Source organism: Catharus ustulatus, chromosome 1 (assembly GCF_009819885.2).
Source record: "Catharus ustulatus isolate bCatUst1 chromosome 1, bCatUst1.pri.v2, whole genome shotgun sequence".
NCBI classification, from domain to species: domain Eukaryota; kingdom Metazoa; phylum Chordata; class Aves; order Passeriformes; family Turdidae; genus Catharus; species Catharus ustulatus.
This window is the reverse complement of record NC_046221.1, coordinates 16816655-16843014: the sequence shown is the minus strand read 5'-3', so window position 1 is coordinate 16843014 and position 26360 is coordinate 16816655. Positions and strand designations below refer to the sequence as shown.

Below are 26360 nucleotides of genomic sequence, written 5' to 3'. Positions count from 1 at the left end.
TTGGCATACTCATTAGAGGGTAGGTTGGGATTTCCTGAGTTAATAGCTGTTTGTTGGATGATGGCAATCCTTTAAAATGGAAGAATTTCTTTGATATGTATATATGAAATAAATTTTTTTCTGGGAAAGGTTTTTCACCCTACATAGAACTTCTGGTCAAAAGCAGACAGAGAGACACCTTGCCCAGGAAAAAGTAATATTTGCATAATTAGCAGTGAAAGGGAATATAACAGACCCAAAGACAAGTCTCCTGTGACTCTAAATTGAAAGCAGGCACTGAAAGGGTAGATGGCCCATATCAGCAGGGTCCTACTTGCTCAGCTCTTTGGAGTGAGCGTCCCCAATAGGAAGAAAAACACTGCTTAAGGTCTTGGAAATGTTTTGAAGTTTGAAAATACCTTTAGCACCATTTCTATTCTGTTTTGCACTGCTTGATAAGGCTACGAAAATAGCACAAACAAAAATGTTCCTGGAAGAATGCATGTAGAGCCACCCCTGGCATAATGATACTCGCTGGCTCTGGTGTTTGCAGAGCTGTAGCTGCTTTCTTGAGAAGCAGAGCCTAAGATGGTTTTGCAAATTCACGCAACACTGCAAACATTGCCTTGAGACCACTGCCTGAGCACAGAGTTAAATAAGCTCTTTTGGACTACACTTACAGCACACAGAAGTGAACTGTCTCTGGTGTTCCTTGGAGCAGCTCCACTATCTGTGTTTTTCTCTTCTCCATCAATTCCCAGTCTTATCAATTATCCCAGATAATGACAGTTGATTGTACTGTGCTATCATCTAGTTTATCCACATCTCAGAATTGATTACTTCATGCTCCTGGCTATACCTAACTTACCTTATATATACCTAGCCTAATTTATTTCCTATCCTCAGAACTTAGTTTCTATGTTTGGTACAGCAGATGAATAAAAACCAGAAAACAGTAAACATCTGTTTTTCAGAGCCAACATTTGAGCTGTCTCTGTGGATTTCTTTTAACAATTGAAATTATTTATCTAAGTCCATTTCTATTCTTAAGAAAAAGAAATGAATAGCTTGTCAAAGTGTGCTTAGCATAATGCAAAGCTTTAAAAGAATATATTATTGTGAAGATAATCTAATTGCACAATTGCAGTTTTTCATTGTATTTGAGGAAATCTGAGCATGGATAGGAATTACTTTTATGTTTCTTCTATTTAAAAGATTGGTGTTTTTCTAAGCGCCACTGTTTTATTTTTATGCAGATTAAAAGCATTCGTATTCTGTACTGATTAATTGGTGTGCCTCTTTTGCATTTAAATATATACTTCATTGAATTGCAGTTTTCCATCACAAAGCAGAAAAGAAAAAATAATTAAATGATAACATCATGCTACTACAGAAGGAGTGCTATTTCCCCAATAAAAATAAATATTTGACAGCAATTTTGCAGTGATAGTATTACCAAGCACAGCATTTGGATGGCAAAATAAGGGACAACAGAATAAGGTTTTTTTCAGCAAGTGAAAACACATTACAGTTCTTGGGTCTGTTCCAGCTCCCAATGAAACAGTAAAGCTTCAACGGGAAGCAATGCTGAGTCTGTAGGGTTGAGCAGTGTTTGAAAAGGACCGTCTTCAATAGCACTGAAGGCAAAAGGGATCAGACTGGATGCACAGCAACCTTTAGAAGCAGTTGTTTACTAGAAAATCACTTCCACACTAAGATAACATTGTCATCCTCCTTGGTATTGTCCCAGTCAGAGCTCAAACACAGACTGAGCAGAAATGAGGGTTAAAAGTCATTACACATAGACTGAGGCTATTCTCAGTTGGGAACATTTAAAAATAAATCAGGCCACCTAGTGCATTCCAACAAAATTTCAAGGATAAGATTTGGATATTCAAAACAAATGGGGGGGGGAGGGTGGTTCCTGTTACTTTTAATTACATAACAGGAACAATCTCTTGTGCCTCTGAGACTGATTACATCTCAAACTTAGTTTAGGTATTAATCAATCTCAGCAACCACTTCTTGTTTCCTGTAGCATAATGTGGTAAAAATTGTCCTTTAATTACCACTAATGAAAGTTACCTGCAGTGAAAGTGAATATATACCACTGGAAAACTACTTGGTTCAGAGGGCAGCGAATGCAAATACGAACAATCTTAATGATGCACAGGCACAATTAGAAGTGAATATGTAAATTACTGATGACAGCTTCCTGCTGTGTTCAACTATTTGCTGTCACCATTAGCTGTGAATATTTCGATTTATTTGGTCAAAACCATAATAATTCCACAGTATCTTTCTGGTCAGTGTGTTTCCTAAAGGGTTGAGGACTTTTTAAACAGTGTCATTTAACAAATACATGCTTATTCAGTATTAAAAATATTTCTAACGTTCTTTAAAATAATTCTGAATGTGGTGGATAATTATGCATGCCATCACTTTCCTTTAAATGTCTGACTCTTCATTCTATATTTGACATGTTTGTACTTCTCAAAATTTCTTCAATATGTAAGGTAGATCCTGTCTATGTTTTTACATCAATTGAAAGATGTTTTACAAATAGATACCCTTTCTTATATGCTAAGAATTAAAAAAGACTCATACTGTTCTGACTAAAAAAGAGATCAAACATTGTTTTACATGGAAGATGTATTTTAGAGCCCTCATTATACCATGTGTGAAATTTGCAGTTATTTCCCCTTGTAAAGCTTTGCTTTTAGTTGCTTATACCTTTCTCAATCTTAATTTTGCCCATGTAGCACATATTTCTATTTCAGACTTTATTTTTTCCCCTCCAAGGAATTTGTGAGACAGGAAGAAGAAATCCTTTCTGTAGCATCATTACAAATTTCATTTCAGCCAAGAGGTTACACCCCCAGGAGCTCTGTTTTGAATGAGGGAGGGTAGTTAGCAGAAGGTAATTTCAAGGCCATGCCTCCTGCTCTTCCTGAAAAACCAGACAGCAGTTGGAGAATTTGTAAAGTTTTAGAACTAATAAATTTGCATACTCTCAATAGAGTTTATAAGAGCTAGAATTTATCCACTAAGGAACTGGGCTGTGCTGATAATGTTCCACCGTGCACTGCAAGGGTCAAGGGATTTCCTCTGCACTATTTTTTTTTTTTCCCATACAGTATCACTGTGATGGATAATGACATAGAGGGAGTGTATCCCTTGGCATCTGGAATGCAACAGTATGATGAATTCTGGGAGAAGAAATAGTGGAGGCACTTGCAGGGGCCAGATAGAAGGGGCGTGTACAGGTGTGAAAGGGGAGAAGAGGAAGACAAGGTAAAGAGAAACTATGATGAGATTGAAGATTGTTTAGATGTGTGGTGTCTGATCATAGCAGAGAACAGGTGGGCTGAGGAAAGAGCTAAAAAACTACAAACACTTCTCACATAGGATATAGACTTGGACTCAGGACCTTATTTTCTCTTTTTTTCTCACAATAGCCGAAAAAATCACAGAAATCTGTGGACTACAGTCTACAATCATTGCCAATTACTCCTGCTATGTAAAGGTCATTTGCTGAAGATCTGAAAAATCCAATCTTGATGTTGGTACTTACTTTGGCCACTCACCAAACTCTTAGCTAGTTTAAACAATGTATCAGCCAGTTAATCTCCTAGGGAGTGCCATCATCTCTTATGCTATTATGGATGTCATACTTGGCTGGGTATCATCATATAAGCTACTAAATGGACCAGGTCCTTTTTATCCTAAAAAACTTGTTAAAACAGGTTCTCTTTTGAAAACTCCTTTGGTTTCCAGTGAAAGAAAAAAAAAAGTTTTGTACAAAAAAGTTGGGCTGAATATCTTTTCTCAAGAGACTAATACATATAATTTAAAATTATTTTTATTGTGTGGCCAAAAGGTTCCTTATCTCATTTCAGAAAATAGAATTCAGTATTCAAATGCTTTCTTGTTCTGCATAAGGAAAAGAGCAGCAAATCTGACATACAGTGCCTCATTCAAAGATATTATGTCTTCATAACTGAAAAAGCGTCGTATCAGTAACCTCTTTAAGTATTATTTACAATAGCCTCCTGCTTTAATAGTCGTTTAGAACAATAAAATTTCTATAAAGTGATTTCATATTACAGTTCTGTGATGGATATAAACTACATGAACCTGTAATCCAAGCCTGTAGCTGATGCTTTCCCTTGCTGTGTTTCAGCTGAAAGCTGGGAGGGTGAGCCAGTCCCAACCCGGCACCTTCCAGCAGCGTCAGCACTGGCCATGACACACCAGGGTTAGGCTGGAGGGCTTGCAGCTGCCAAGCATTCTCTTGGTGCATGGCAGACAGCTGCATTTCTGCATCAGAGGATCACTTGGTTTTCCACTTCAAGCAATGTTAGTAAGAATTAGCAAAGGACTATGTGAATATTGTGTATTATCAGTGCAAAACTAAGATAATAATAGGAGGTTATCCAGTACGCATGTTGAATATGGCAAAATTGTCCTCTGTGCTTTATATCCAGCTTTTTATACCCTCTAATTTTAAATGTACCTATAGAAAATGGCCTGGAGCTTCCAATCCATCAGTTGTGAGACTGTTCCACAGTGTGCTATGATACTGGACAACTTTGCAATGCTATGGGTGACACTGCCATATAACTTTTCACAGATTTGCATAGAAATGTGCTTTTCAAAGGTTTAGTGAAGCCACAGGGGAATATATTTATTTATAAGTGCCTAGGAATAAGGGTCACAGAAACAATCTAACAATTTATGTATAATCCATTGCTAGTGCTTATTCACACAATAGACAATATAATTTATGTTATCTAATGCATAATCATTTTTGTATAAAAGGTTTTAATCAAATAAAGGGAAATGTCGAGAGAAGGTCAACAAGGCTGGTGAAGGGGCTGGAGAACAAGCCTTACAACAGGCAGCTGAGGGAGCTGGGGTTATTTAGCCTAGAGAAAAGGAGGCTCAGGGGAGACCTTGCAACTCTCTGCGATTACCTGAAAGGAGATTGTATCCAAGTGGGGGTTGGTCTCTTCTCCCAGGTAACAAGTGACAGGATGAGAAAAAATGGCCTCAAGTTGCACCAGGAGATGTTTAGATTGGATATTAGGAAAAAATGTCTTCACTGAAAGGGTTGTTAAGCATTGGAAAAGGCTGCCCAGGGAACTGGTGAAATCACTGTCCTTAGTGTTGAAAAAATATGTGGATGGGGCACTTCAGTGGGGAACATGGTAATGCTGGGTTAATGGTTGGACTTGATGACATTGGAAGTCTTTTGCAACCTTGACAATTCTAGGATTCTAAGTAATTTTTATTCATATGCAGAGTAATACCAAAACTATTATATCAGTTTCAAATTCATGCCTTAATTTATGTTGGAAATCTCACAATAGCAGGCTGGATTTTGTGTGTTCCTCCCCCTCCTACCCTTGCCAAGCAGATTTCTCCTATCATTTGTCTTCTGAATTTGTATAGGAAAACTTCAAAATAATGATAGGATATGTTTTGCCCGCAGCTGGCATGTATTTATATATTAAACCAATATACCACTATTTGATATATCTCATATTTCTTATCCTTCTCTGTTGATAGGAAGAGATTTAGTCACAAGAGGGTTTATTTTCATATGGATCAGTAATCTGAAAGCTAAAATCAGGACATAGAAGCAGTAAGTCTCTTATTTTAGCTGGAGGGTTGGTATGAATTTCTTCCTTCTCACTATTCCTGACATTTAGAAATCTGGTTTGATATTTGATTATATTACTCAATAATTACAGTAATTTCAAGACTATAAGGCGCACCCTTTTGACTAAGATTTTCCCCTGCACCCGGAAGTGCGCCTTATAGTCCGGTGCGCTTTATGGTCATGAAATTACTGTAATCCAGAATAATTTAGCACATCTCCTACCACTTAAAGTTATTTGTTTTGCTCAACCATTTCTCAATATCATGCTTGTAGAAAGGAAAGTTTAGAAATTTGAATACTAAAACATATTGGCACATCTGTTATACAGGGAGGGCCGTGTTACATGATGAAAGAATTAATCCTGTCTATCTACATAATACAGATGTTTAGGGCACACCTGACTTTTGTGCAGGGGTAAATGGATAAATGTGTCTCCCTCATAAATATCCTACTTCAGCAGGATAGAAATACCTGTTACTGTATTGCCAAAGTGCTCCAGCTCAGCTGTGGGAGCCTGGTTCTTCAGGGCAGTGTAACTAACCCCAGGCACAGTCCCAACTGTGCTGTGACCTTGGAGGTTTGCTCAGACATCAGCATCTGTGCAAGAGGCTTGTGCTGGGATGGTTTTATGGCCAAGATTTGGCCATCTTCACACTGCCCCACCAGGACAAATCTGTAACAGGGCCTTGGTCAGCACCTTTTAACTGTTTGATTGAGCCTCCTTTGCTGTGTCTGGAAGAAGGAGAGGAGCATTAAGGAGAGCAGTTTCAGAGGCAGATCAGAGGGGCAGCAATCAGCAGCCATAGATTTGCAGGAGATGGTCACCTCAGCCTCTTGGAAGTAGCTAGCAAGGAATGTGTGAATGCAGCCTGAATTGTGGGAAGAGGTTTTAAAAATTATTTATTATAATGTAATTTGACTCTGTTAGTTAAAATGGGGTAAAGCTTGAAAATTAGTAACTTGTTCTATTTTGCTTTCCCTTCTCAGCCTTGGATTGAAGGGGGAATTCAGTTACGCTGCAGGGTGAGTTGACACCCTTGTTCTGGCACCATCCTGCTCTTTTGAATAGTGCCTGATCTGTGAGCTAATCTGATAAATGAAGATATTTTGTGCACACATGGTGTGCATTTTAAAGAGCTTCAGTATGTTAACAAACTGCTCTGGATATTGTGGGCCCCACCAGAAAGCACATAATTTGAGGCACATGAGAAAGAGATGCAGACCTGAGGAAGTAAAGAAGGTTCATTTGGAATGACTGAACAGCCGCCACAGAGCTGCTTTCTAGGACGGGCATGAGCTTTCACTTGCTTTTACTACAATTATTTAAAATGTATTTTCTCAAGTCATTCCAAATCACTTTCCAATACCTCTTTTCAATAATGTAAGATATCCAGACCCATTGATTTGGGGGCTTAACCTGTTTCTTTGTACCTTCAAATTTCCCATTTCAAGACATGTAAGACAGCTTACTATTTTCAATATCTGTATGGAAGAATGTAATAATTATATTATTTTTGTGCATATTTATTCTGTTATCATTGATTCCCTATAGCAGTTATGCTACACATTCTTTAATGAAATACATTAAAATGATGCTTTGGTGATGCAGATTACCAGCAACCATGAAACTCTTTCACAATGATTTAGAAAATATCCATCCGTGAGTCCTAATGCGAGTGCAAATCTGAGTCAAGAAATAAGGGCAGTTGCAGGTGGCAGGAGAATAAACCACAAGACCAGAATTTCTGACAGCCAAGCACTTATAAACGTATGTGGGACTTAATTGTATTATTACAAAATCAGTGGGATGCTTGGGATGTTGAGCTTGAACATGTGCATAAGTCAACACAACTGCTATTTTATCTTCAAAAGACATGTTTGGGCTGTGGTTACAGTGGTTTCCTCTTTGAGTTGTGAATGTCTTTTGTTCCTTTCTCTGTCCTGCACACAATTTTGGATTCATTTAAATAAATGAATAAAAATAAAGGGGTAACTGTGGTGGGAGTGGAGTCAGAAGGTTTGAGCCGTGTGAGTCACAGCACAACCCACCTAATCCATGGGAGGATCCTGCCTGCAGTACTGCATCCTCTGGGGTCCTTACTACAGGAAAAACATGGACCTATTAGAGCAGGCCTGGAGGAGGCCACGAAGATGATCAGAGAGAGGGAATAACTCTCCTATGAGGAAAGGCTGAGAGAGTTTGGGTTGTTCAGCCTGGAGAAGAGAAGGCTCTGGGGAGACCTTATTGTTCCTTTGGTTGGAGACCTTTCTTTGTCCCTGTAAAAGGGAGAAACATTTTACCAGGGCCTGTTGCAATAGGACAAGTAGTAGTTTTTAAACAAAAGACATTAGATTTGGACTATGTATACTAGGAAGACATTTTTTACAATGAGAATGGTGAAACATGGGAACAGGTTGCCCAGAGAGCTGGTAGGTGCTCCAACCATGAAAACATTGAAGATCAGGTTGGATGGGGCTCTGAGCAACCTGATCTAGTTGCAGATGTGCCAGATCATTGTAGTGGGTTTGGACAAGATGACATTTAAAGGTCTCTTACAACCCAAACTATTCTATGTTCTATGATTTTACCAATAGCTCATAATGTACTCAATTTCTTATAGAACATCACCGTTCTATCATGTATGTACAAATATACACACACATACAGATATAGATAGATAGATAGATAGATTGATAGATAGATAGATAGATAGATAGATAGATAGATAGATAGATAGATAGATAGTTGGTCATTGCACTATTCCCTCTATTACAAACTACAAATACATGCTCCAAATATTTAACTATTTTAAAACTTTTTGAAAAAGGAAGTGAGTAAATAGTGTCTACAGTACATTTATTATGACATAGGCTCTGGAATAGAGAACACTACTAATCAAAGGCTGTAATCACAATGTTTAAAACCCATCTTTTATTTACATTAAAAGGAAAAACAAGGGAGATCTAGTTATCTGCATCTTCTAAAATTAGATCTTCTTAAATAAGCGCATACAGCTTAATCACATCCAAGAATTTTAAATGAGCCAGCGAAGAGCATTATGGACTGTTAATATTCATTCTCAGACAGTTTTCAAACATTGGAGAAGTTCCAGAGCACTGAAAGAAAGCAAAGGTTGTGCCGATATTGAAAAGAGATACATAGGTATTATACTCCTATCAGCTTAATATTGATCCCAAGTATATGGCAGAATGACTAACAGAAGATTCCACAAGAATAAATTAAAGAACAATTTAATTAATGCAAATCAATAGGAATGTATGGAGAAGTATACATATTTTCAGGATAACTCAATATCCTTTGGTGTGAGAATACAAATTGAATAGATAAATGTGTTGAAAAAATGTATTTATATTCTGTAAAATATCTAACTTAATAAAACTTTGAGAAGCTACAATTTAAAAATTTAAAATAAATAATTATTTTAATAGAAAGTCATTATGGTGCATATTACATTTTTTAAAAGGCTCATAGACTTCAAAAGTGGTCATAAAGGGTATATTAATCTTGACTCCTTGTTGGTTAACTTATTTTGATTAACCTTAAAGAAAACAATAAAAGCATTGTTGATAAAATTCCCACAGAGGACAGTGATAAAGACAGAGACCTGTCTTTATTTATTTTATTTAAATAATTAAAAGAACAGACTGACATGATAGAACAATCTGATAAGCTGCTTTCCCAAACAGCAAAACTGATTGCAGCCCAATGTTGTTGCCACTCCAAACAAAAGCTTTAAGAGTATACACTTACAACAGGGGTCCTCGACTACAAGTAGGGTAAGAAGATCCTGTGCTTTGAGGCCTTCACCCACCTCTACATCCAAAAGATCCAATGAATTCTGGACATAAGAGTGAGAATATTGAGTTTGGAGAAGGCAATACTTCAGTCTTCTGTTGCCTCTGACATTAATACAAGTACCTAATAGTAGCAATAATTCACAAAAGATGTTAAAATATTGGAAAGACATAGCACTGAAAGAGTGAATTCACTGGAGTGAAAATGTTGAATTTAATTCTAAATAAAAGAAATCCAGGAGCTGCTTGATTTCTATTTATATAGGTTTGTAGGAATGTTGGAGAAGCCTTCAGGTGGATAGTAGGGAGCTTAGTAATCTAGCAGACATGGCTGCATAAGGATTAAAAACTGGAATTTTTAATATTTGGCATGGCAATTTAATATTATGCAGGGCATATTTTACTGTTCTGTTTCTTTCGCATGGCAAAATGTAGTATTAATATTTGATTTCAGGGTGTGTTAAAGTGATCAGTATGACACTGAAGACTTGGACTCTTAACGGGGACATTTTTGGTTAGAGGCTTATAATGCCTCCCAAAACTGCCCTCTGCCCTCTGTTGGATAACTCAGTGTGACAGATTCCAGTGTAATTGTTGTCACAGTGACGTGGCCATCCAGCTCCCTTTATCTGCAGCAGACCTTTGAACACCTCTCTTTAGGTGCATTCAAAGACTTCTGTGGATTCAAAGATAATTTTCATTTTGTACAGCTAAATTGTCTCTATTTATTGGGTTATTTTTAAAAACCAACAGTAATTTAGTTAGAAATCTATTCAGCAAGCTCTTTGATTTTTTTTCTAGTCTTTGGGAAACAAAAACTGATAGCTCTCTTTCCTCATTAACCTATCATTTACAGAAGCTTTTATATATAGTTTCTTATGCTGAACATATGTTATAATGATCAGAATACTTCAGCAGAAAAGTAAAAAACTACTTAAGATACTTGATTTCCTCACTGTTCACCCATCCTATTTATTCACACAGTATTTTTCTGCTTTAGAATACTCAGTATAATAATTACAGTAATTTCACGACTATAAGGCGCACCCTTTTGACTAAAATCTCCCCCCAAAACCGGAAGTGCGCCTTATAGTCCGGTGCGCCTTATCTGATCTACAAAGTTGCGACATTTGCCACCCCGGAAGTGAGAGCCCGTCGGCATCGGGGCCTCCCCCGTGCGGGGCGGGTCCGCCGGCTTCGGGGCCGCCCCCGCGTGGGGCGGACCCGCCGGCTTCGGGGCCTCCCCGCCGGCATCGGGGCCGCCCCCGGGGCCACCCCCGCGCGGGGTGGACCCGCCGGCATCGGGGCCTCCCCACCGGCATCGGGGCCTCCCCCGCGCAGGGCCGTCCCGCCGGCATCGGGGCCGCCCCCGCGCGGGGCGGACCCGCCGGCTTCGGGGCCGCCCCCGCGCGGGGCGGACCCGCCGGTATCGGGGCCTCCCCGCCGGCATCGGGGCCGCCCCCGCGCAGGGCCGTCCCGCCGGCATCGGGGCCTCCCCCACGCAGGGCGGACCCGCCGGCTTCGGGGCCACCCCCGCGCGGGGCCGGCCCGCCGACATTGGGACGGCTCCCTTGCGGGGGGTGTTAAAGCCGCAGGGATCGGATCGGCTGCTGCGCGGGGGGGGCGAAAGCCGCAGGGATCGGATCGGCTGCTGCGCGGGGGGGGCGAAAGCCGCAGGGATCGGATCGGCTGCTGCGCGGGCGGGGCGAAAGCCCCCGGAATCACGGCGGCCGCCGCGCGGGGGGGGCGAAAGCCCTCGGAATCACGGCGGTCGCCGCGCGGGCGGGGCGAAAGCCCCCGGAAGCACGACGGCCGCCGCGCGGGCGGGGCGAAAGCCCCCGGAATCACGGCGGCCGCCACGCGGGGTGGGCGAAAGCCCCCGGAATCACGGCGGCCGCCGCGCGGGGTGGGCGAAAGCCCCCGGAATCACCGCGGCCGCCGCGCGGGGTGGGCGAAAGCCCCCGGAATCACCGCGGCCGCCATGCGGAGAGGGGGAAAACCGCCAGAATCGGAGCGGCTGCCACGCGGGGAGGGGGCAAGCAGCTGGAATCAGGGCAGCGGCGGCACGGGGCAAGCCTGCCGGCATTGGGTCACCCAGAGCGCCAGGGAACTCCCGGAACAGCGGGGCCCTGGGGATGCTGCACGGAGCGGCGGTGGGCATAGCCCGGCCCTGCCGGGTACAGGCAGGCCCGGGAGCCAATGGCTGCCGGATTGAGGCGGGGCCTCGGCCAGCAAGCGTGTGGGAGGAGCTGGGGGCGGAGCCTCGCTGCAAAAAAAAACCCGGTGCGCCTTATAGACCGGTGCGCCTTATCTGATCTACAAAGTTGCAAAATGTGCCGGCTCCCGGGGGGTGCGCCTTATAGTCCGGTGCGCCTTATGGTCGTGAAATTACTGTATTTTTCCATATAAATGGCAAAACCCATGAGGTTCTGATCTTGAGATGTTGTACATTGTTGTAGTTCACCCATCTACCCCATCTAAGTGAACTGGACAGGCCTTATCACCCCAAAATTGTGAAGCAAAGACAATGCCTTTATTTCAGTTGAGCAGAAATGATCTAACAGTATAAACTGAAATCATTCCTGAATGTCAAACTTCTTTTTCAATAAAGCTTCCCAGATAAATTTTGTTAGAAATGTCTCGCTGCAAACGTGATCTGAATATAAGAGTGAAAAATCTGTGATTCATAACTGGAAAGTGTCTAGCTGGCACTGATTTCTGAAGTCTGATCTTTACTGTGATTGGTACAGCAAAAGAGCTGGGTGCTTGTGGGGGTGCAGTGAAGTGGGGGTCCTGTGCTGAGACACCCAATTAAATTGTCTTAAATCGTTCTGAGAGCTTGTTGGAGGACTCACTCCAGTAATTCACTAATCTGTTGAATTAGGTTGTTGAGAGCCATTGACCAAAACAGTGGTATATTTAGTGCCTGGATAAATAGCCACAATGATAAATACAAGCTTGAAAATACTTAAGATGTTTGTCAGTTATATTCCAGGCTCTGCACACTGGTAAATGTGTTTCATGAAAAATGTCATTAAAACCATGACTTCACAAAGTCATTTTTCAGACTTTCTAGAAAGAATAATAAAATTATTTTGCTAGAATTTTAAAAGAACATTAATAAAGTAAGGATGTTTCATTTTTTTCCCCCTTACAGATACTAAAAGGAAAATATCACAAGAGCTGCCTGGCTATAAATATGCCATTGCATAAGCACATTAATATGATACAGTCACAGATTTTGTTTGTTATTCCCAAGAGGCAAATTGCACAGGGATAGCCTGCTAAAACTTTAGCAGCAGTAGCTGAGAAGACAAGAAGCACAGATGTCAAAACAGGAAAAATGTACCAGACACAGTTCGATTTTTCAGAGTCAAATTCTTATTCATTTGCATTATGAAAATGTGTAGCACCATAAATATTCCCAAATCAATCAAGTCATTCCAAATTTATATCACTGTAAATGACAGCACAATTTGACCTCCAGAAACTGTGTATTTTACTGAAGGGAAAGGATTAAGTATTTATTATGAGCTGTCTTCTGATGTTTATAATAAGAGACGGTTTGTCATTGCTGCAAGATGAAACGACATACTTTTCAAAGCTCAGTTTATGGCTCTGTAAGGGAATGGGATTTTTAGAATGTTCTTTCTAGAATATTCAAAATCTGAACAATTCTCTTATAACTATCTGCTGGCTGTACAAGAAAAATACCTTGAGGCAGTAAGGAAAACTGAGCTTTATTAAAAATTTCATCAAAGAGATGAATAGTAGGCTTGGAGAAAAAAAAAAAAGAGAGGGGCTTAAGACACAATATGACATTGCATTATGCTTTAGAACCTACTAAGATACAAACCTGTAAAGGGTTTTGATTTCATAAGTGCTGTATACTTCAATGCAAAGTCAAATGCTGCTGGATATCTTTGGAAGTATGATCATATTTTGTTCTTCAAAGAGCATTTTATGAACAGATCTAAGCTCATACTCTTGTTATTCCATCTACTTTTTTGAAATAGGTGCGAAGTGGGGGAACGTGGTGGAAAACACAAACACAGGTTGAAATATTGATCACTGAAAGACCTGAGATACCTGAGTTGAATAGCTCAAAAGAGATTTGAAATGGAATCTGTTACCTTCAATGCCTTTGACAAGGAGGAGGCTAATCCTTAGGCAAAGAAACTGCCGTTAATAATAGTTAAAAATAATTCCATTACTTAATCCCCGACTGTGAAATGAATGAATATTTCTAGTTGAGTTATTAAGGGGTGTAACTGAACCTCACAAGGAAACTTCTATCCCCAAAAGCATTCTCATTTGTGTCAAACTAGTCCTTCACCCAAAGGGCTTCTGCTGAGGAACAGGGATTGGCCTACATAGGTGAACAAATTTCAGCCGCTGTTTTTGCCGTATTCATGGTAAGCAAATAGTTCTCTTTATCCAGAGCAGTTGGTTTTGACACAAATATCCTTCACAATTTCATTAAAAAATCCTCTAAGTAAATGTTAGTTGAAACATTAGCCTTTCTACTATAAAAAGTGGAGAAAGTTGCTCCTTACAAAAAAGTCTTCCCTTCTTAGACATCTTTCCATTCTTCATCAGCATGTAGATTTGACTGAGAAATTGTAATGCTAATTTTGTTCTTCATAATTATGACTATTAGGTTTTAAATAATTCATTTTTCCTCCCTGCTGGATTACATACTTCAAAAAGTAAGCCTTGCTAAAATTACATGCTCTTGGATCTGGCAGCTTACAGAACTTGCTCATAATGCATATGAGACTATGGTCCACTTTCTTGAGAACCATTTTTAAAGTATTCTGTAAAATACACTGCTGTGATTCAGACCCTTGAGGGAGCAATAGGCATAATTGGTTCCAGTTTCATCTTTTCACTTGCGTAGTTTAACTGGCTCCTTTGTCCCTCAAGTAAAATGAAGGTGCTCTTCAAGCTGGGCTGGGGTATAACTCAGCTCTGGAAGCAACTGCTAGAAAATGAATACAGTCGGATACAAATAAAAATGATACAAAGGGACAGTGGCAGCTCACAAAAGGCACAAAATGAGGATTGTAAGGTAGATCCACACATCAGACTTTGATAGACTATCCTGTGGCCTAGCAGCACTGAACTCAGTAACCATCCCTAATGCACCTGTGAAGGATGTGTCCAAGGTTACACCCAAAATCATGCTTGTCTGCCTTTTTTTCAGATATCCCCTAAATGTATTCCTTCAGTAGCTACAACAGCATGCTTGCATACAAGAGTTTATGTATGCCAACACTGCCAGGAATGCCTCATATTAGTGATTCACAGGCTCTCCTTAAGCAGTTCATGAAACACCAAGTGAAGAGGAGAGCGAGGACTGCAAATCATTCAGACATGTCAAGTGTCACACACTGCACTCACTGCCAAATCACACTGGCAGCAGAGCGCTGTGGTCTCTCCTCTCTTGCATCTCAATTGATGGGCATCATTAGTCACTGTCACAGTTCCTGAAGTTTGGCTTCTCACACACTGGATCATAAAAAAAATAAGAGCAAGTCATACTTACAATTACTTTGGAAACTGCTCTTATGCAACAATAGAAGCATAGCTGAGTTTAGCGCATACATCATCATTAGATTTTGCAAGCATGTAATGTAATTTTGTTCCCTAAAGAATGGAACCTAAGTCCTCCTTGAGATAAAGCTGCAGATCCATTCCTGGTTGTCTGTGAGAGATGAGAGGGTCTCCTTTATTAGCTATATTCCATATTTAATTGTTAACTCTTTATGGAAGCCACAGCACTGAGAATGCAAAATATACATGAAGACATCTATTAATGCTAATTAGTATTAAATATGAGCATTAAAATTAACTAGTCATTTGTGATATGTTCTCACAAAATGTTTGTCAGTGCTCAAAATTTCCCTCTGATTTACTATTTCATGCTTGTGTCAGAGCATGATGGTACTGATTATTTTGGGTTACTTCAATTACCTCATTCTGGATCTGCAGATCTTACACCCTCACACATCTTCAGTTCAAAGAGGGCAGCTTCTCTTTCTGCACACAGCCATTAAATAGGTTGTCATTTGCATCTCTTCTAAAGCCTACTTCCAGTGAAAGTCAGGGAACATTCATTATAAAAATGCAGATTGCATTTCTCTTAAATCAATTAAAAGGCAAACATCATTATAGATTGTCTCAGATAAACAGAATTTACACATCAGCTGGCCTCACAAAAGGCTCCTAATTTTTGTGTTACATTTGAAATTAACTCCTTGCATGCTCAAAGAATACAGAGACCCATTTATCTTCAAAAAGCACTTCCCTTTGATCTAAGCTTCTGTCATCCCTACCTTCATGGATAAAAAAAGATGATGGATCTTAGTATGAAGCTCACAAGTGCTTTAGAAATCTAGCACTCAAAATGAAAAATGCAGAGAAATTATTCTGTAGCATTCAAGAGTGGAGCAGTGCTCCTAACACGGGTTCATCGTTTGCCCAGTGTGGGGAATCCTATCTGAACACCTCTGGAAGTGTCAGCTTCTCTCCAGCAAAGCTCTCCCCGGGCCAGCTGCCTGCTGACCTTGTAGAATGTACTAGCTCAGCAGAGCTGGGGCTGATCTGCTCTAATTCCCTCTCTCTGGAGCTTTTCTTTCCCACCAGAGGGCATACACTGTGAGCACACTGCTGCCTTCGGAGGAATTTAAAATATATATTGTGTACTAGATAAATGAACTGACTTGAATGCCAAGTTTTTGTACTCAATTCCATTCAATGGGGCTGTTAATTCAGCCAGTTGCTCACTGGGTAAATTATTCCATTTGCTACAAAAGCAGTTGGTTTAGCATACTTTTGTTTGACTTTGCAGACTGCTGGATGCTCAGTGCTTTTGAATAAGGCCATTCATTTATTTAGCTACCAAGCTAACTGGTAGTACTGTGTGGTATTCACCCACATCTCTGGATACCATGGAAATAGTTGCTCCCTGGGTTCTAGACATGCCTAAAATTTTAATGTAAATAAGAGTCATTAAAACTATTTTTAAAAAAAGTGTCTACAGTGGTAATTTAGGTGAATTGTGTGGGACTAGGTGCAGGTATGAGGATGGCTGAGGAGGGGAGGCAGCAGCACAGCAGGCTGCCAGGTGCTAGATGTCCTGAAGATAACTGAGGTCCGTAAAACGGGTGGATTATGGCACGTTTTGAAATTTTCATTTTCCTGTATTGCAGCACACAAGCAGCGGAGAGAGAGGGTAGGGAGAGGAAGGAGAGAGAAGGAAACTACGTTTCCCGGCGTGCCCCCGCGGCCTCGGGGCGGTGCGGGCGGAGGGAAGGGCAGGGAGCCGCTGTGGGAGACGTAACATGGGCGCCTGAGGCCGGGGCGGAGGTCGGGGTGGGCTGAGCGCGGGGCCGGGCGGCGGTGAGGGCGAGGCCGGTCCGGGGTGCTGGGCGGGCTGACCCGGCCCCGCTGGAGGGGAGGCGCGGGGGCGGGGGCCGAGCCCGGGAACAGGAACGGGCTGGGGCTGGGCACGGCCCGGCACCGCTCCCGTGCAGCGGCTGCAGCGGGGCGCTGAGCTGTGCCGAGCCTGCCCCTCCGGACGCGGCCCGGCAGCCGAGCAGGAAGCGGTGAGGGGCCGGGGCCATGGCCGACACCGGCTCTCTGCACGCCACTAGGTTCGAGGCGGCCGTGAAGGTGATCCAGAGCCTGCCCAAAAATGGTGAGTGCGGCGGGGGGGTCCGGCGGCAGCGGCGCCATCGGGAGCGGGCAGGGCCCGGCGGCCGCGGGGGGGTCGGGGCAGCGGGGCCGCCCCGGCAGCGGCTGCAGAAGCGCTGAAAGCTCGGCATTAGTGCTGCTCCCCGCCTCTCGGGGCAAGCGCCGGCTTGGGGCCTTCCGAGCCCTGCCAGGAGCTCCTCACTCGGGCGCCTGGACCAGGGAATCTGTCAGCTCCCCGCGATTTCAGCCTCCCTGACATCCTCAAGTTGCTTCAACACAGCTGTCACCGTGAGTTCCCCTCTGCTGAAAGAGTTAACAAAATGGAAAAGAAAAAAACCCTCAGATGTTATCTTTTTGATAAGATTTATGATAATAATTTTAAAAAAATGTTTATTACATGCATCATTAATTCTGGTTTAAAGTGAAATCGGATGTTTTTGAAGTTCTGAGGTAAAGGTCACTGTAAACGTCTAATTATTGGAATCCAACCTCAAGCTACTTGATTTAATGGACTGGTTATGAATCTTCCCTGCCAGCTGTTTAGAGTTTTATATTTTTTCCTTCCACAAAAGTATGTTCCACAAAGGAAGAACAGAAAACCGAATCGGGAGGTATGGTGGAAAGTGTTGTCAAATACCTAAAGTAAACAAAAGCACTGGAAGGGCGTGTTTTGGGTTAATTGTGTTTGTTAGGTTTGGTTATTTTTTGAGTTCTGGAGACTGTCTTAAGTTATCATTCGTTAACAGTAAAACTACTTGCAAGATACTTTGTTTCTTGAGAGCTAAACCTATCCCCTTAAACTGAGTGAAAGGACATCGGCTTTATGTTACTTATTACCTTTTTTTTTTCTAATTGTGGAGTTTGACCTTAGCAGAAGTAAAGGTTATAGTCCTTTAAACTCCATCTGAAACTTGTTGTTTGTACAGTAAATATTTTCAGTGGTGCTGGTTCTCCGTAGATGAGGTGAAGATGTTCTCTGTTGACTTGTACTGCTGTGAATCAGGCTGTCACAGGCTGCAGGCTGTTTTCTCAGAGAACCACTAAGCTTGTAAAATACTCACTAATATTCTTGATGACAATTTAATTGTATTTTAAAATGTTTTCACTAGGTTCATTCCAGCCAACGAATGAAATGATGCTCAAGTTCTATAGCTTTTATAAGCAAGCAACCCAAGGACCTTGTAACATTCCTCGACCTGGATTTTGGGATCCAATTGGTAGATACAAATGGTAACTTTTCATGAGTTGTTGTTTTTGGCATTTTTTTAATGCTTAAAGTGGAGATGTTTGGATGAGTAGCTCTTAGACGAAGAAACTCTAAACTCTATTTTTTTAAATAAAAGGAACATCTATGACCTTTGATGCTTGAATTAGTTTTCTGTTGTATTCCAGCCTTCTAACTTGGATAATTTATCGTTTCTCAGAGTTACAGTTGAAATCATTCCTTTGGATTATGCAGGTGGGCAGGTTTTTCTTGGGCAACCACCATCATCTACCTCTGCAGTGTTTATCCATGTTGTAAAATGAAGTCTTAGGTGCTCTGAAGTGAGTGATGTGGATGAGTGTCTGGAGTTCTTCCTTCTTGAGTTTTCATGTATGATGTGAGCCTGAAATAAATAAGTGCTCACTGGCAACCACTAATACAGCTTCGAGCTCTTGGTGGGGAGGCTGGGTTTATGTCTTTCTGGTTTGTCTGCTTGGTGGCAGGGCTCTCCACTGTCTGTGTTTGCCTTGGCCTGGGAAGATTTTCTGATTCTCCAAATTGCTAAGTTCTCTTTGAAAAGCCAATGTGAATGTTGCTTATTATATTTTAATGACGATTTGTCCTGAAAAACAAATATTATTGCTGTCTTCGTGGTCAGGATGGTCTTGGAAATCTGTGGAATGATTCCTAGGACTTTTTTTTTTCTTCCCTTCCTTGCTTCCTTCCTCCTCAGCCTCCCCAAGCCAGAGTGCAGGTGACTAGGGCAGTGAGCTTACATCCACCTGGTTGGTTGTAGCTGGAATATAAGCCACCAACCTTGGTGGTTTTCTGTGGGTGGGACAAATTCTCTGAAATGTCAAATCATGTGCAAGACTGAGGAAGTGTTTTATTGCAGTCCGTGTTTGACAGATTCCTTGTGCAATACCGATAAATTTGGTTAGAGTTTTCTGTCTTGCAGAGTTGGCGAAGGGAAGATTTTATTTAGGTCATAAGTAGCTGCTTTGGTAACTGTTTGTCTACTAGACTGATGTGTCTTTCCCCAGTTGCTGAACTCAAAAAGGACAGATTTTTCCTGTAGCTTGTTCTACCTCAGTGGCTGCTGTTTGTAAGTGCTGGCTGAAGTGTCTGGGCCTGTTTTATACAGCAGAGGATCTTAAACAACTTAGTCAAAAGGGTAATGTGTGTGTCTTGTATCTGGGCTTGTTTACAACCTACTGGGTACAAAATCATAGGCAGTCAGTGAGGAGCTCTTCAGTCCCCAGTCTGTTCAGTTTTGTTGCTTCTTCTTCCACTGTGTGATTATCCTAGCAAATTATATATATGTACTTAAAAAATAATGTGAATTATTCTTGCATTTTACTCGTATCAGAGAAACTTTGGACATTACATAACTGACCTACTTAAGGCCAAGCTGAAAAAAATCCAGTATGCCCTGAACATACTGAAGGTGTATATGACTTTCTTTCCTAGGGATGCTTGGAGTGCCTTGGGAAACATGTCCAAAGAAGAAGCCATGATAGCCTATGTTGATGAAATGAAAAAGGTATGTTTGCTAATGAAGGGATTTTCTAGAACAAGTGTCCCAGAAACAGAGGAATATGACGGGCTCTTGCTGACTTCTCCTGCCGAAGCTCCAAATGTTATCCCCTGTGTGAACTGTTACATTTCAGTACTGTGCTGTTTGGCCTGTGGGGAGAAGAAAATTACAAAGTTTTTTCAAAAGCTACAGAATTTGTGTTGTTTTCAGAGAAACGTGAAAGCTCTAGCTGATATGAAGTTTAAATGAAAGTGAAATACTGAAATAATGGTAAAGGGGGCATTAAGGAAAATAAACTGTACCACACACTGCCTCAGTTCTTAGAGCTGAGAGAGGTAAGTGATCCTTATCCTGGAAAAGGGGCTAAAACAACTTTTTAGAAGGACTTTAGGAGAAAAACTCTCACTGTCATGACTGGAGACGTGAATATAATCAAATATGTAAACTTAATAATTTTTGATTTTTCAGGAAGAACTCAGCAACTTGAATTTTCTGTACTTGTTATGAATATAGTCCATGAATATTATAATTACAGTGAAATTATTAGCATTGAGTAATGTGCTCTGTTTTCAAATAGATGTGTAATTTGTAAACAGTCACAGTTACCATATTAAGCAGGAATTGCAGCATTAACTAAAGTAAACAAAGTTGAAAGTTTTGTGTCTTTTCTTACCTGACCCTTTTCACTGCAGTCTTTTCACTGAAACTTTTATAGATGACTTTTCCAGTTTAAAGATTATTTGCTGTCAATCTGAATAGAAGTATAATTGTAATCCATTATTATGAGGTTTGAGTCAAGGGGAAAGTTCTACTCCAAATACCCTTGCTCTTTTCCTAGGCCAGTATCTTTACATCAAACTCTGAATCTGTTTAATGGGTGATACAACAAAAATTTTTACTAGGCAAGGAGCTGGAGTCTGATTTACTGTTCTTTTTTTCCTGTCTGTAGTTTTGGTAATTTAGTTCCTGCTGCTATGACTGTATCTGCTCTAAAATGAAAAGTAAGCAGCTCCAGAAAACGCAGAAGGCCAAATACTGTTTTTTTAAATTAAAAATCCCACTAAATTTTAATAATTTCTTTGAATGTGTGCCACAAGGTTTAGTGCTTCATTTCAAAGATTGGATTCAATATGTGTTGATATTTCAGTAGATTACTTTATGGGGTTTTTTTCAGTGCTGTAACTGGTTTGGTCAGGACACTAAAACCTAGTGAAACTACAATGTTTATTCAAAAAAAGTTCTAGTAAGCCTCCTGTGAAGAAGTCTGCTTCCTTGACCCTAATGAACCACAAATATTCCGCTTCTTTGCGGATTATATCTAGGGATTGGAGAGCAGATGACTTTCTGCCTTGCTCAGCTTTGGAAGTGGGGAATCTGTCTACCCTGCTTTGGTGCTGTTTCAGCTCTCACGTTTGGAATTCTAGCTTCAGCTTTTCCATCCCAATTGATTCTACTTGCAATGTCAATGGAAGTGCATTTCAAATGGATCCACTGGGTTGTTCTATCAGCACATACTGCACTAATCCTCATGGACTTTCTGAGGGCAGTCTGCTGTGTCTGTGTAGGTGTCCATGTCTGAGGGGGCAAATACCCACTGGTATGCTGATATCCCAGGACTGTGTTTAAGGGTGTATAAAACTGCCATATTTCCCCAGCCTTGGGGCATCCCCTGGCATTTACACATTTTGTTTGGGCTATACAAGCATCAGATGACCCTGTCACAAAATTCCTTATTTGTTTTTGGGCTTTTTTCCCCCTTCCTTAATGTGGTAACCTTGAAAATCACAGTTGAGGAATGTGTCTGGGTGAAGTTTTGATATGCTGCTCAGAGATAACCAAATGTTTTATTTTTTAGTTAAAATAAACAAAATGTACTCCAGCTCAGATTCAAGGTTAGTTTGTTTCAGGTAGAATTTCTGTAATTTATTTTGCAATGCTGTTTAAACAAATTTGTTTACATTTCAGATATATTGTTTTGTTATGTATTACAAATAAGTGATATCTTAGCATGAAGTGTGACACTATGTGGTGTTTCTAATTTAAAACATGAGTATATATGAATTGTGTGACAAGAAAAACAGTAAATCAGGATACATAATAACTTATTTTTCACTTTCAAATTTTGAGATTGCTTATTAACCTAGTGGCTATAATAAGCAAGCAGTTACTTTTGCTGGTGGAAGTATTTTCTCTTTTTGTGCTCACCTAAAACTAGCAGTTAGAATTCTAAGTAGAACAGAATATATTGAGGTTGTCTAGAATACATGAAGAGCGGTAATGTGCATACCTCATAGAAATGCATGTATGAAACAGTTTACAGAGCTGACTATAGAAATAAATACATAACGAATACAAGCCTTATTCTAGAATAGGCTTATTGTTTCTCTCAATGTTACTGAAGTAAAAAAATCAGCAATCACAAAACTGTTCAATCTCCATTTTATATCTAGCTCTGTGTATCTGAGTATTTCTCCCTAACAAAGACAGAATGAATTACGTACACTGAACAGATCAGAGAAGTTGCAATGAAACTGCAGGTCAATAGAATTGTTGTCTCTTGGTATATCCTTGAGTGGTTTGCAAGTGTTGACTTGCTAGGTGTTAGCCTGCCTGGAGCTCCTGCTCTGTGCAGTAATGCTGCAGCTTTTGCTCCTGCTGCCCGCTGGTGTGCTTGGTGTGTGTGAGCAGCGTGTTCTGTGGCAGTGTGTACCTTCATCTGTTGCCTTCTTGGTGCCCTTCAGGAGGAGGTGGTGTACTGGAGCTGTTAGTTTGCTTCATCCTGCGTTTTTACATATAGCTATCACCACTCTTAAAATATGGTAACTAGAAAAGTAGATGATGAAAGAGGAACAAAGCTATTGGCAAAAAGCTTGTTTGAAAGGACTTAAACTGGAATGGGACAATAGTACCATGTGCTTTTAAAATAGTATCCACCTATTGAATCTCTTCTCTTTTAATTTATTTTAGATTTAAGATTTTGCATTCCTATCATATGATCAAAGGTATTGTTTTTGTAACTTAAAATGAAGAAATGCTCCAAATGTCTTCAAGAGCAGAACTTGGTTCTAGTTTGTTCTTCTTCTAAGTGGGTCTTTGTGCTGTCTCAGTTTTGTTATATTGTGTTTGTTTGGGCTTAGAAGCACCTATTAGAGCACTTTTGATCTGCTTCTTACCTTCCATTGAAGGTGGCAGGGTTTGACAGTATGAAGAATCCTCTAAGACAAAAAAAAAAATCCCTTTTATTTTCTCAGTGAAAAGATTTGTCTATAAAATAATTTTATTGGCTAGCAGAAGCCTGTTTAACTTTGAGATGGTTCAGTTCGAAATTGCAGAAATAATGGATTTCAAGGTCTACTAATAAATACTGTGTCAAGGCTGTGTTTTAGTGTTGGTAAATGCGTTAGCTCTCTCATCATGTCTTCACTTGAAAAAAATGAATATAAGATTCTTGTTCAATAACTTAGTTTTATGTTGTTTCCCTGTAATTAAAAAAAAAAGTTTAAAAAACCCCAGAATAATAAGTTTAGTGACTTAGTGAAATGCTACTGAGTTTTACAATGGCCAGCAGTTTCTAAAATCAGTTGAAATGAATGAATGAATCATTGAAATGCCGTTTCATAAGATGCTTCATGTTTTGCACTTGTGCAGATTCTTGAGAGTATGCCAATGACGGACAAAGTTGAAGAGTTACTACAAGTAATAGGTCCATTCTATGAAATAGTAGAAGATAAAAAGAACAGAGGATCTGACCTAACATCAGGTTCGGACAAATAACTTTCTTTGTACTATTAATAATCATAACTCAGTGTTTTTGGGGGCTTGTTTTCTGTAAATGATTTAAAAGCTAAATGTTGCATCTCTCTGTTCATTCTCTTTACCATATGGCAGTTCGAATGGAGAAAGTCTCTAAGTATTTGGAAGGTAGGAATAATAAATTATGTGTAAATCCATTGTTTCCATTGTTTTGGTGCTATAGGAACATCCTGCTAACACTTGTGAGTTCTGGGCTTGCCACCTCATTAGGCTGAGTTTTATTTTATTTTTGAGGTGATTAGGTCCAGGAAGCTTCATATTTATTCGTTGTCAATGGTTTTTTTGAGCTGCTGAAGAAAGCCTGAAGAAAAGAGAGTATTTAAAACAAAACAACTCTCCCAACCAAATCTAGTTTGTGCCTTTCCATTAAGAAAATGAATAACTAATGTGTACTGATACATTCTCATGTACATGTGGATTGTCAAACTGAATACAGTTCTGGTAATCCAGCTCTGTCATCTAATCTAAAATTAAAAAAAAAAATAGCAATAAAACCTCATGCTTTTAAAATAATGTCTTCTCTAATACATACAAGTTTTCTGAGGCTCAAGTTCATGAAAGGAATATTTAAACATTTTAAATTACTGACAGGTGGCAAACCTAGTGGTGTCACATCTGCATAAAAATCAATGTGCTGATTTTTATTTAGCAATACCATTGTGAGAATGTTTTGATCATACCAGTTATTGTGTTAGAGGTAATGTGCTCATAAGGCTGTTGTATAAGTCTTGCAGTTGTTTACATCTGGCTTAAAATGATGTTTAAAAGCTGAAATGCAACAGGGCAAAACTTGAAACTGTTTTTAAAAACTAAATCCATTGCACAAATAAGTTGGTTGATGTCTTTAAGAAGTATGAATCAACTGGTTAAGTTGTCTTTTGTAAATGGTGTTTTTCTCCCTACCTTAAAGGGACGTGGTTTTATTATCAAGCCTCAGAGAAACAGAAATAATTTTTCATTGTTTTCAGGGAAAAGTAGTGGTAGAAATTTTTACATGGCTATTTTGAAAGTGGGTGTGACTTTTTTCTCAACTGAAGTTGTGTATACTTCATGTGTGGGATGCAATAGGTTTGCCTGACAGCTGGATTGATGGGCAGGTAAGAGTATCAGTAGATTCAGGTCAGTGATCTGTGCAATAAGGATTTACTTAGACTTGTTGTCTGTGGCACTGTGCCAGAAGCCACTTCTTTAAAAATGACTTGTGAAGATACACAGAGAATCATGGAAGTTAAAGTGTACCTATTTTCATAAGAAATGTAGCATACTTGTTTTTTAAATAGGCAGTTTAAACATAAGGCAGTGGTAATTAAACAGAATGGCAGATTTCAGCTTTACCTTGTACTGTTATTGTTGCAATAATTTTGGTGATATGTCATCATTCATGCTGCTTACAGGTGCAACATCTAATTATGCCACAATAAATTAGGACAGAATTTTCACAAAGTCCTTGGATGTCACAACTTTACCATTGCATTTAAGGTTTTGAAGCTTTTTCTTTGGTGCTCTTACTGCTTCCCTGATTAAAAGTGAAGCTGGAAATAATTATTGTTGTTTACAGTACAGATAGCAAAATATTTCACAGAAGTGTAGAAGCATGATTACCTTCAGTCTTTCAGATCCACACTAAGGAATAAAACCAATGTGCCCAAGTTCATGTCTGAGACGATGTAGACACTGGTGACAATACTGTTAAAAATTGACACACGGTTATGTTTTGATTGTGTGAGTTTATCCACTCTGGTTCTTTCCTCACCCCCAAATTCTACAGTCTGTAAATTTTCTTGTGGGAGATATGTTTTTCAGGGGCAGGCAGTTGGTATATTCTGCAAACTAGGACCCTTCTCTTGACGACCTTGCTTCATATTGTACCCCCATCTTCTGGTCCATTCTGTTTTGAGTTTGCCTTCCATTCTTCCATCAAACTTTAATCTGTATGCAGATCATTATCTAATTGTTTGAGAATTGTATGCCACTGCCTTTTTCTTGAATTAGTGGAAGAGAATTGTCTGTAAGCTCAGTGTACATCAGTTATGGCTTATGTATTGTTTCTAGCAGATTGGCCTCAACTGAAAAGTACAGCTTTTTACAATTACATTTCTAGTCTTTGTGGTTTCTTTGAAAATGTTAAATACAAACCATTGAAAATACTGCCTTTCTGAATTAATAGAGCCTGTGGCTCCCTAATAAAGAACACAGAAGTCTGACGTGCCAGTATTGAAATAAATGACTTGTAACATCTACTAGAAAAAAAGGACAAACTTATTGGATCCATGGGTTACAAATATCCAGACTTAAATGTGTAAAGAAGGAAAAATAGAGAATTCACTCCAATAGGCTGAGCAAATCTAAGAATTATTTTGAAAGCAGGTAACCTGGGTAGTGTTTGGAAAGTCACCCTGCAGCTCTGTGAGATGTTTGACTTCTCTGGAAAGCTGTGTCAGTAGTCTTTTTCTGACAAGTGTGAAGTGCTTCTTTACAGACAAAGTCATTGACAAATTATTTTTGGGTACATGAAATACTTGACATCAGAGAAGAAAGTGGGCTCTTAGCCCTGCAGAAGGGATGAGGTAACTCTTGCAGTGTTATAGAAGGACTCTTGTTTGTAGCAGCTGGAAGAGGAGAGGGACACATTAGGTGGATGGGTGCTT

At 40.1% G+C, this 26360-nt stretch overlaps 1 protein-coding gene across 5 annotated transcripts in view; it reads left to right on the top strand.

Moving 5' to 3' along the window:
• Positions 1-16812: 16812 nt before the first annotated feature.
• The window catches only part of ACBD5 (acyl-CoA binding domain containing 5), a 30043-nt gene continuing 20495 nt past the window's right edge, over positions 16813-26360 (top strand). Inside the window, exons 1-6 of one of the 5 annotated variants that reach the window (XM_033058202.2) lie at positions 16813-16831; positions 17119-17162; positions 18268-18388; positions 19833-19905; positions 23548-23659; positions 23788-23820. In XM_033058202.2, the coding sequence (XP_032914093.1) occupies positions 18291-18388; positions 19833-19905; positions 23548-23659; positions 23788-23820 (316 nt within the window). In that variant the 5' untranslated portion in view covers positions 16813-16831; positions 17119-17162; positions 18268-18290. Of the gene's footprint in view, positions 16832-16933; positions 17163-18267; positions 18389-19832; positions 19906-23547; positions 23660-23787; positions 23821-26360 lie in introns of those variants that run through there. The other 4 variants (XM_033058185.2, XM_033058176.2, XM_033058211.2 and 1 more) reach the window with 4 other exon arrangements.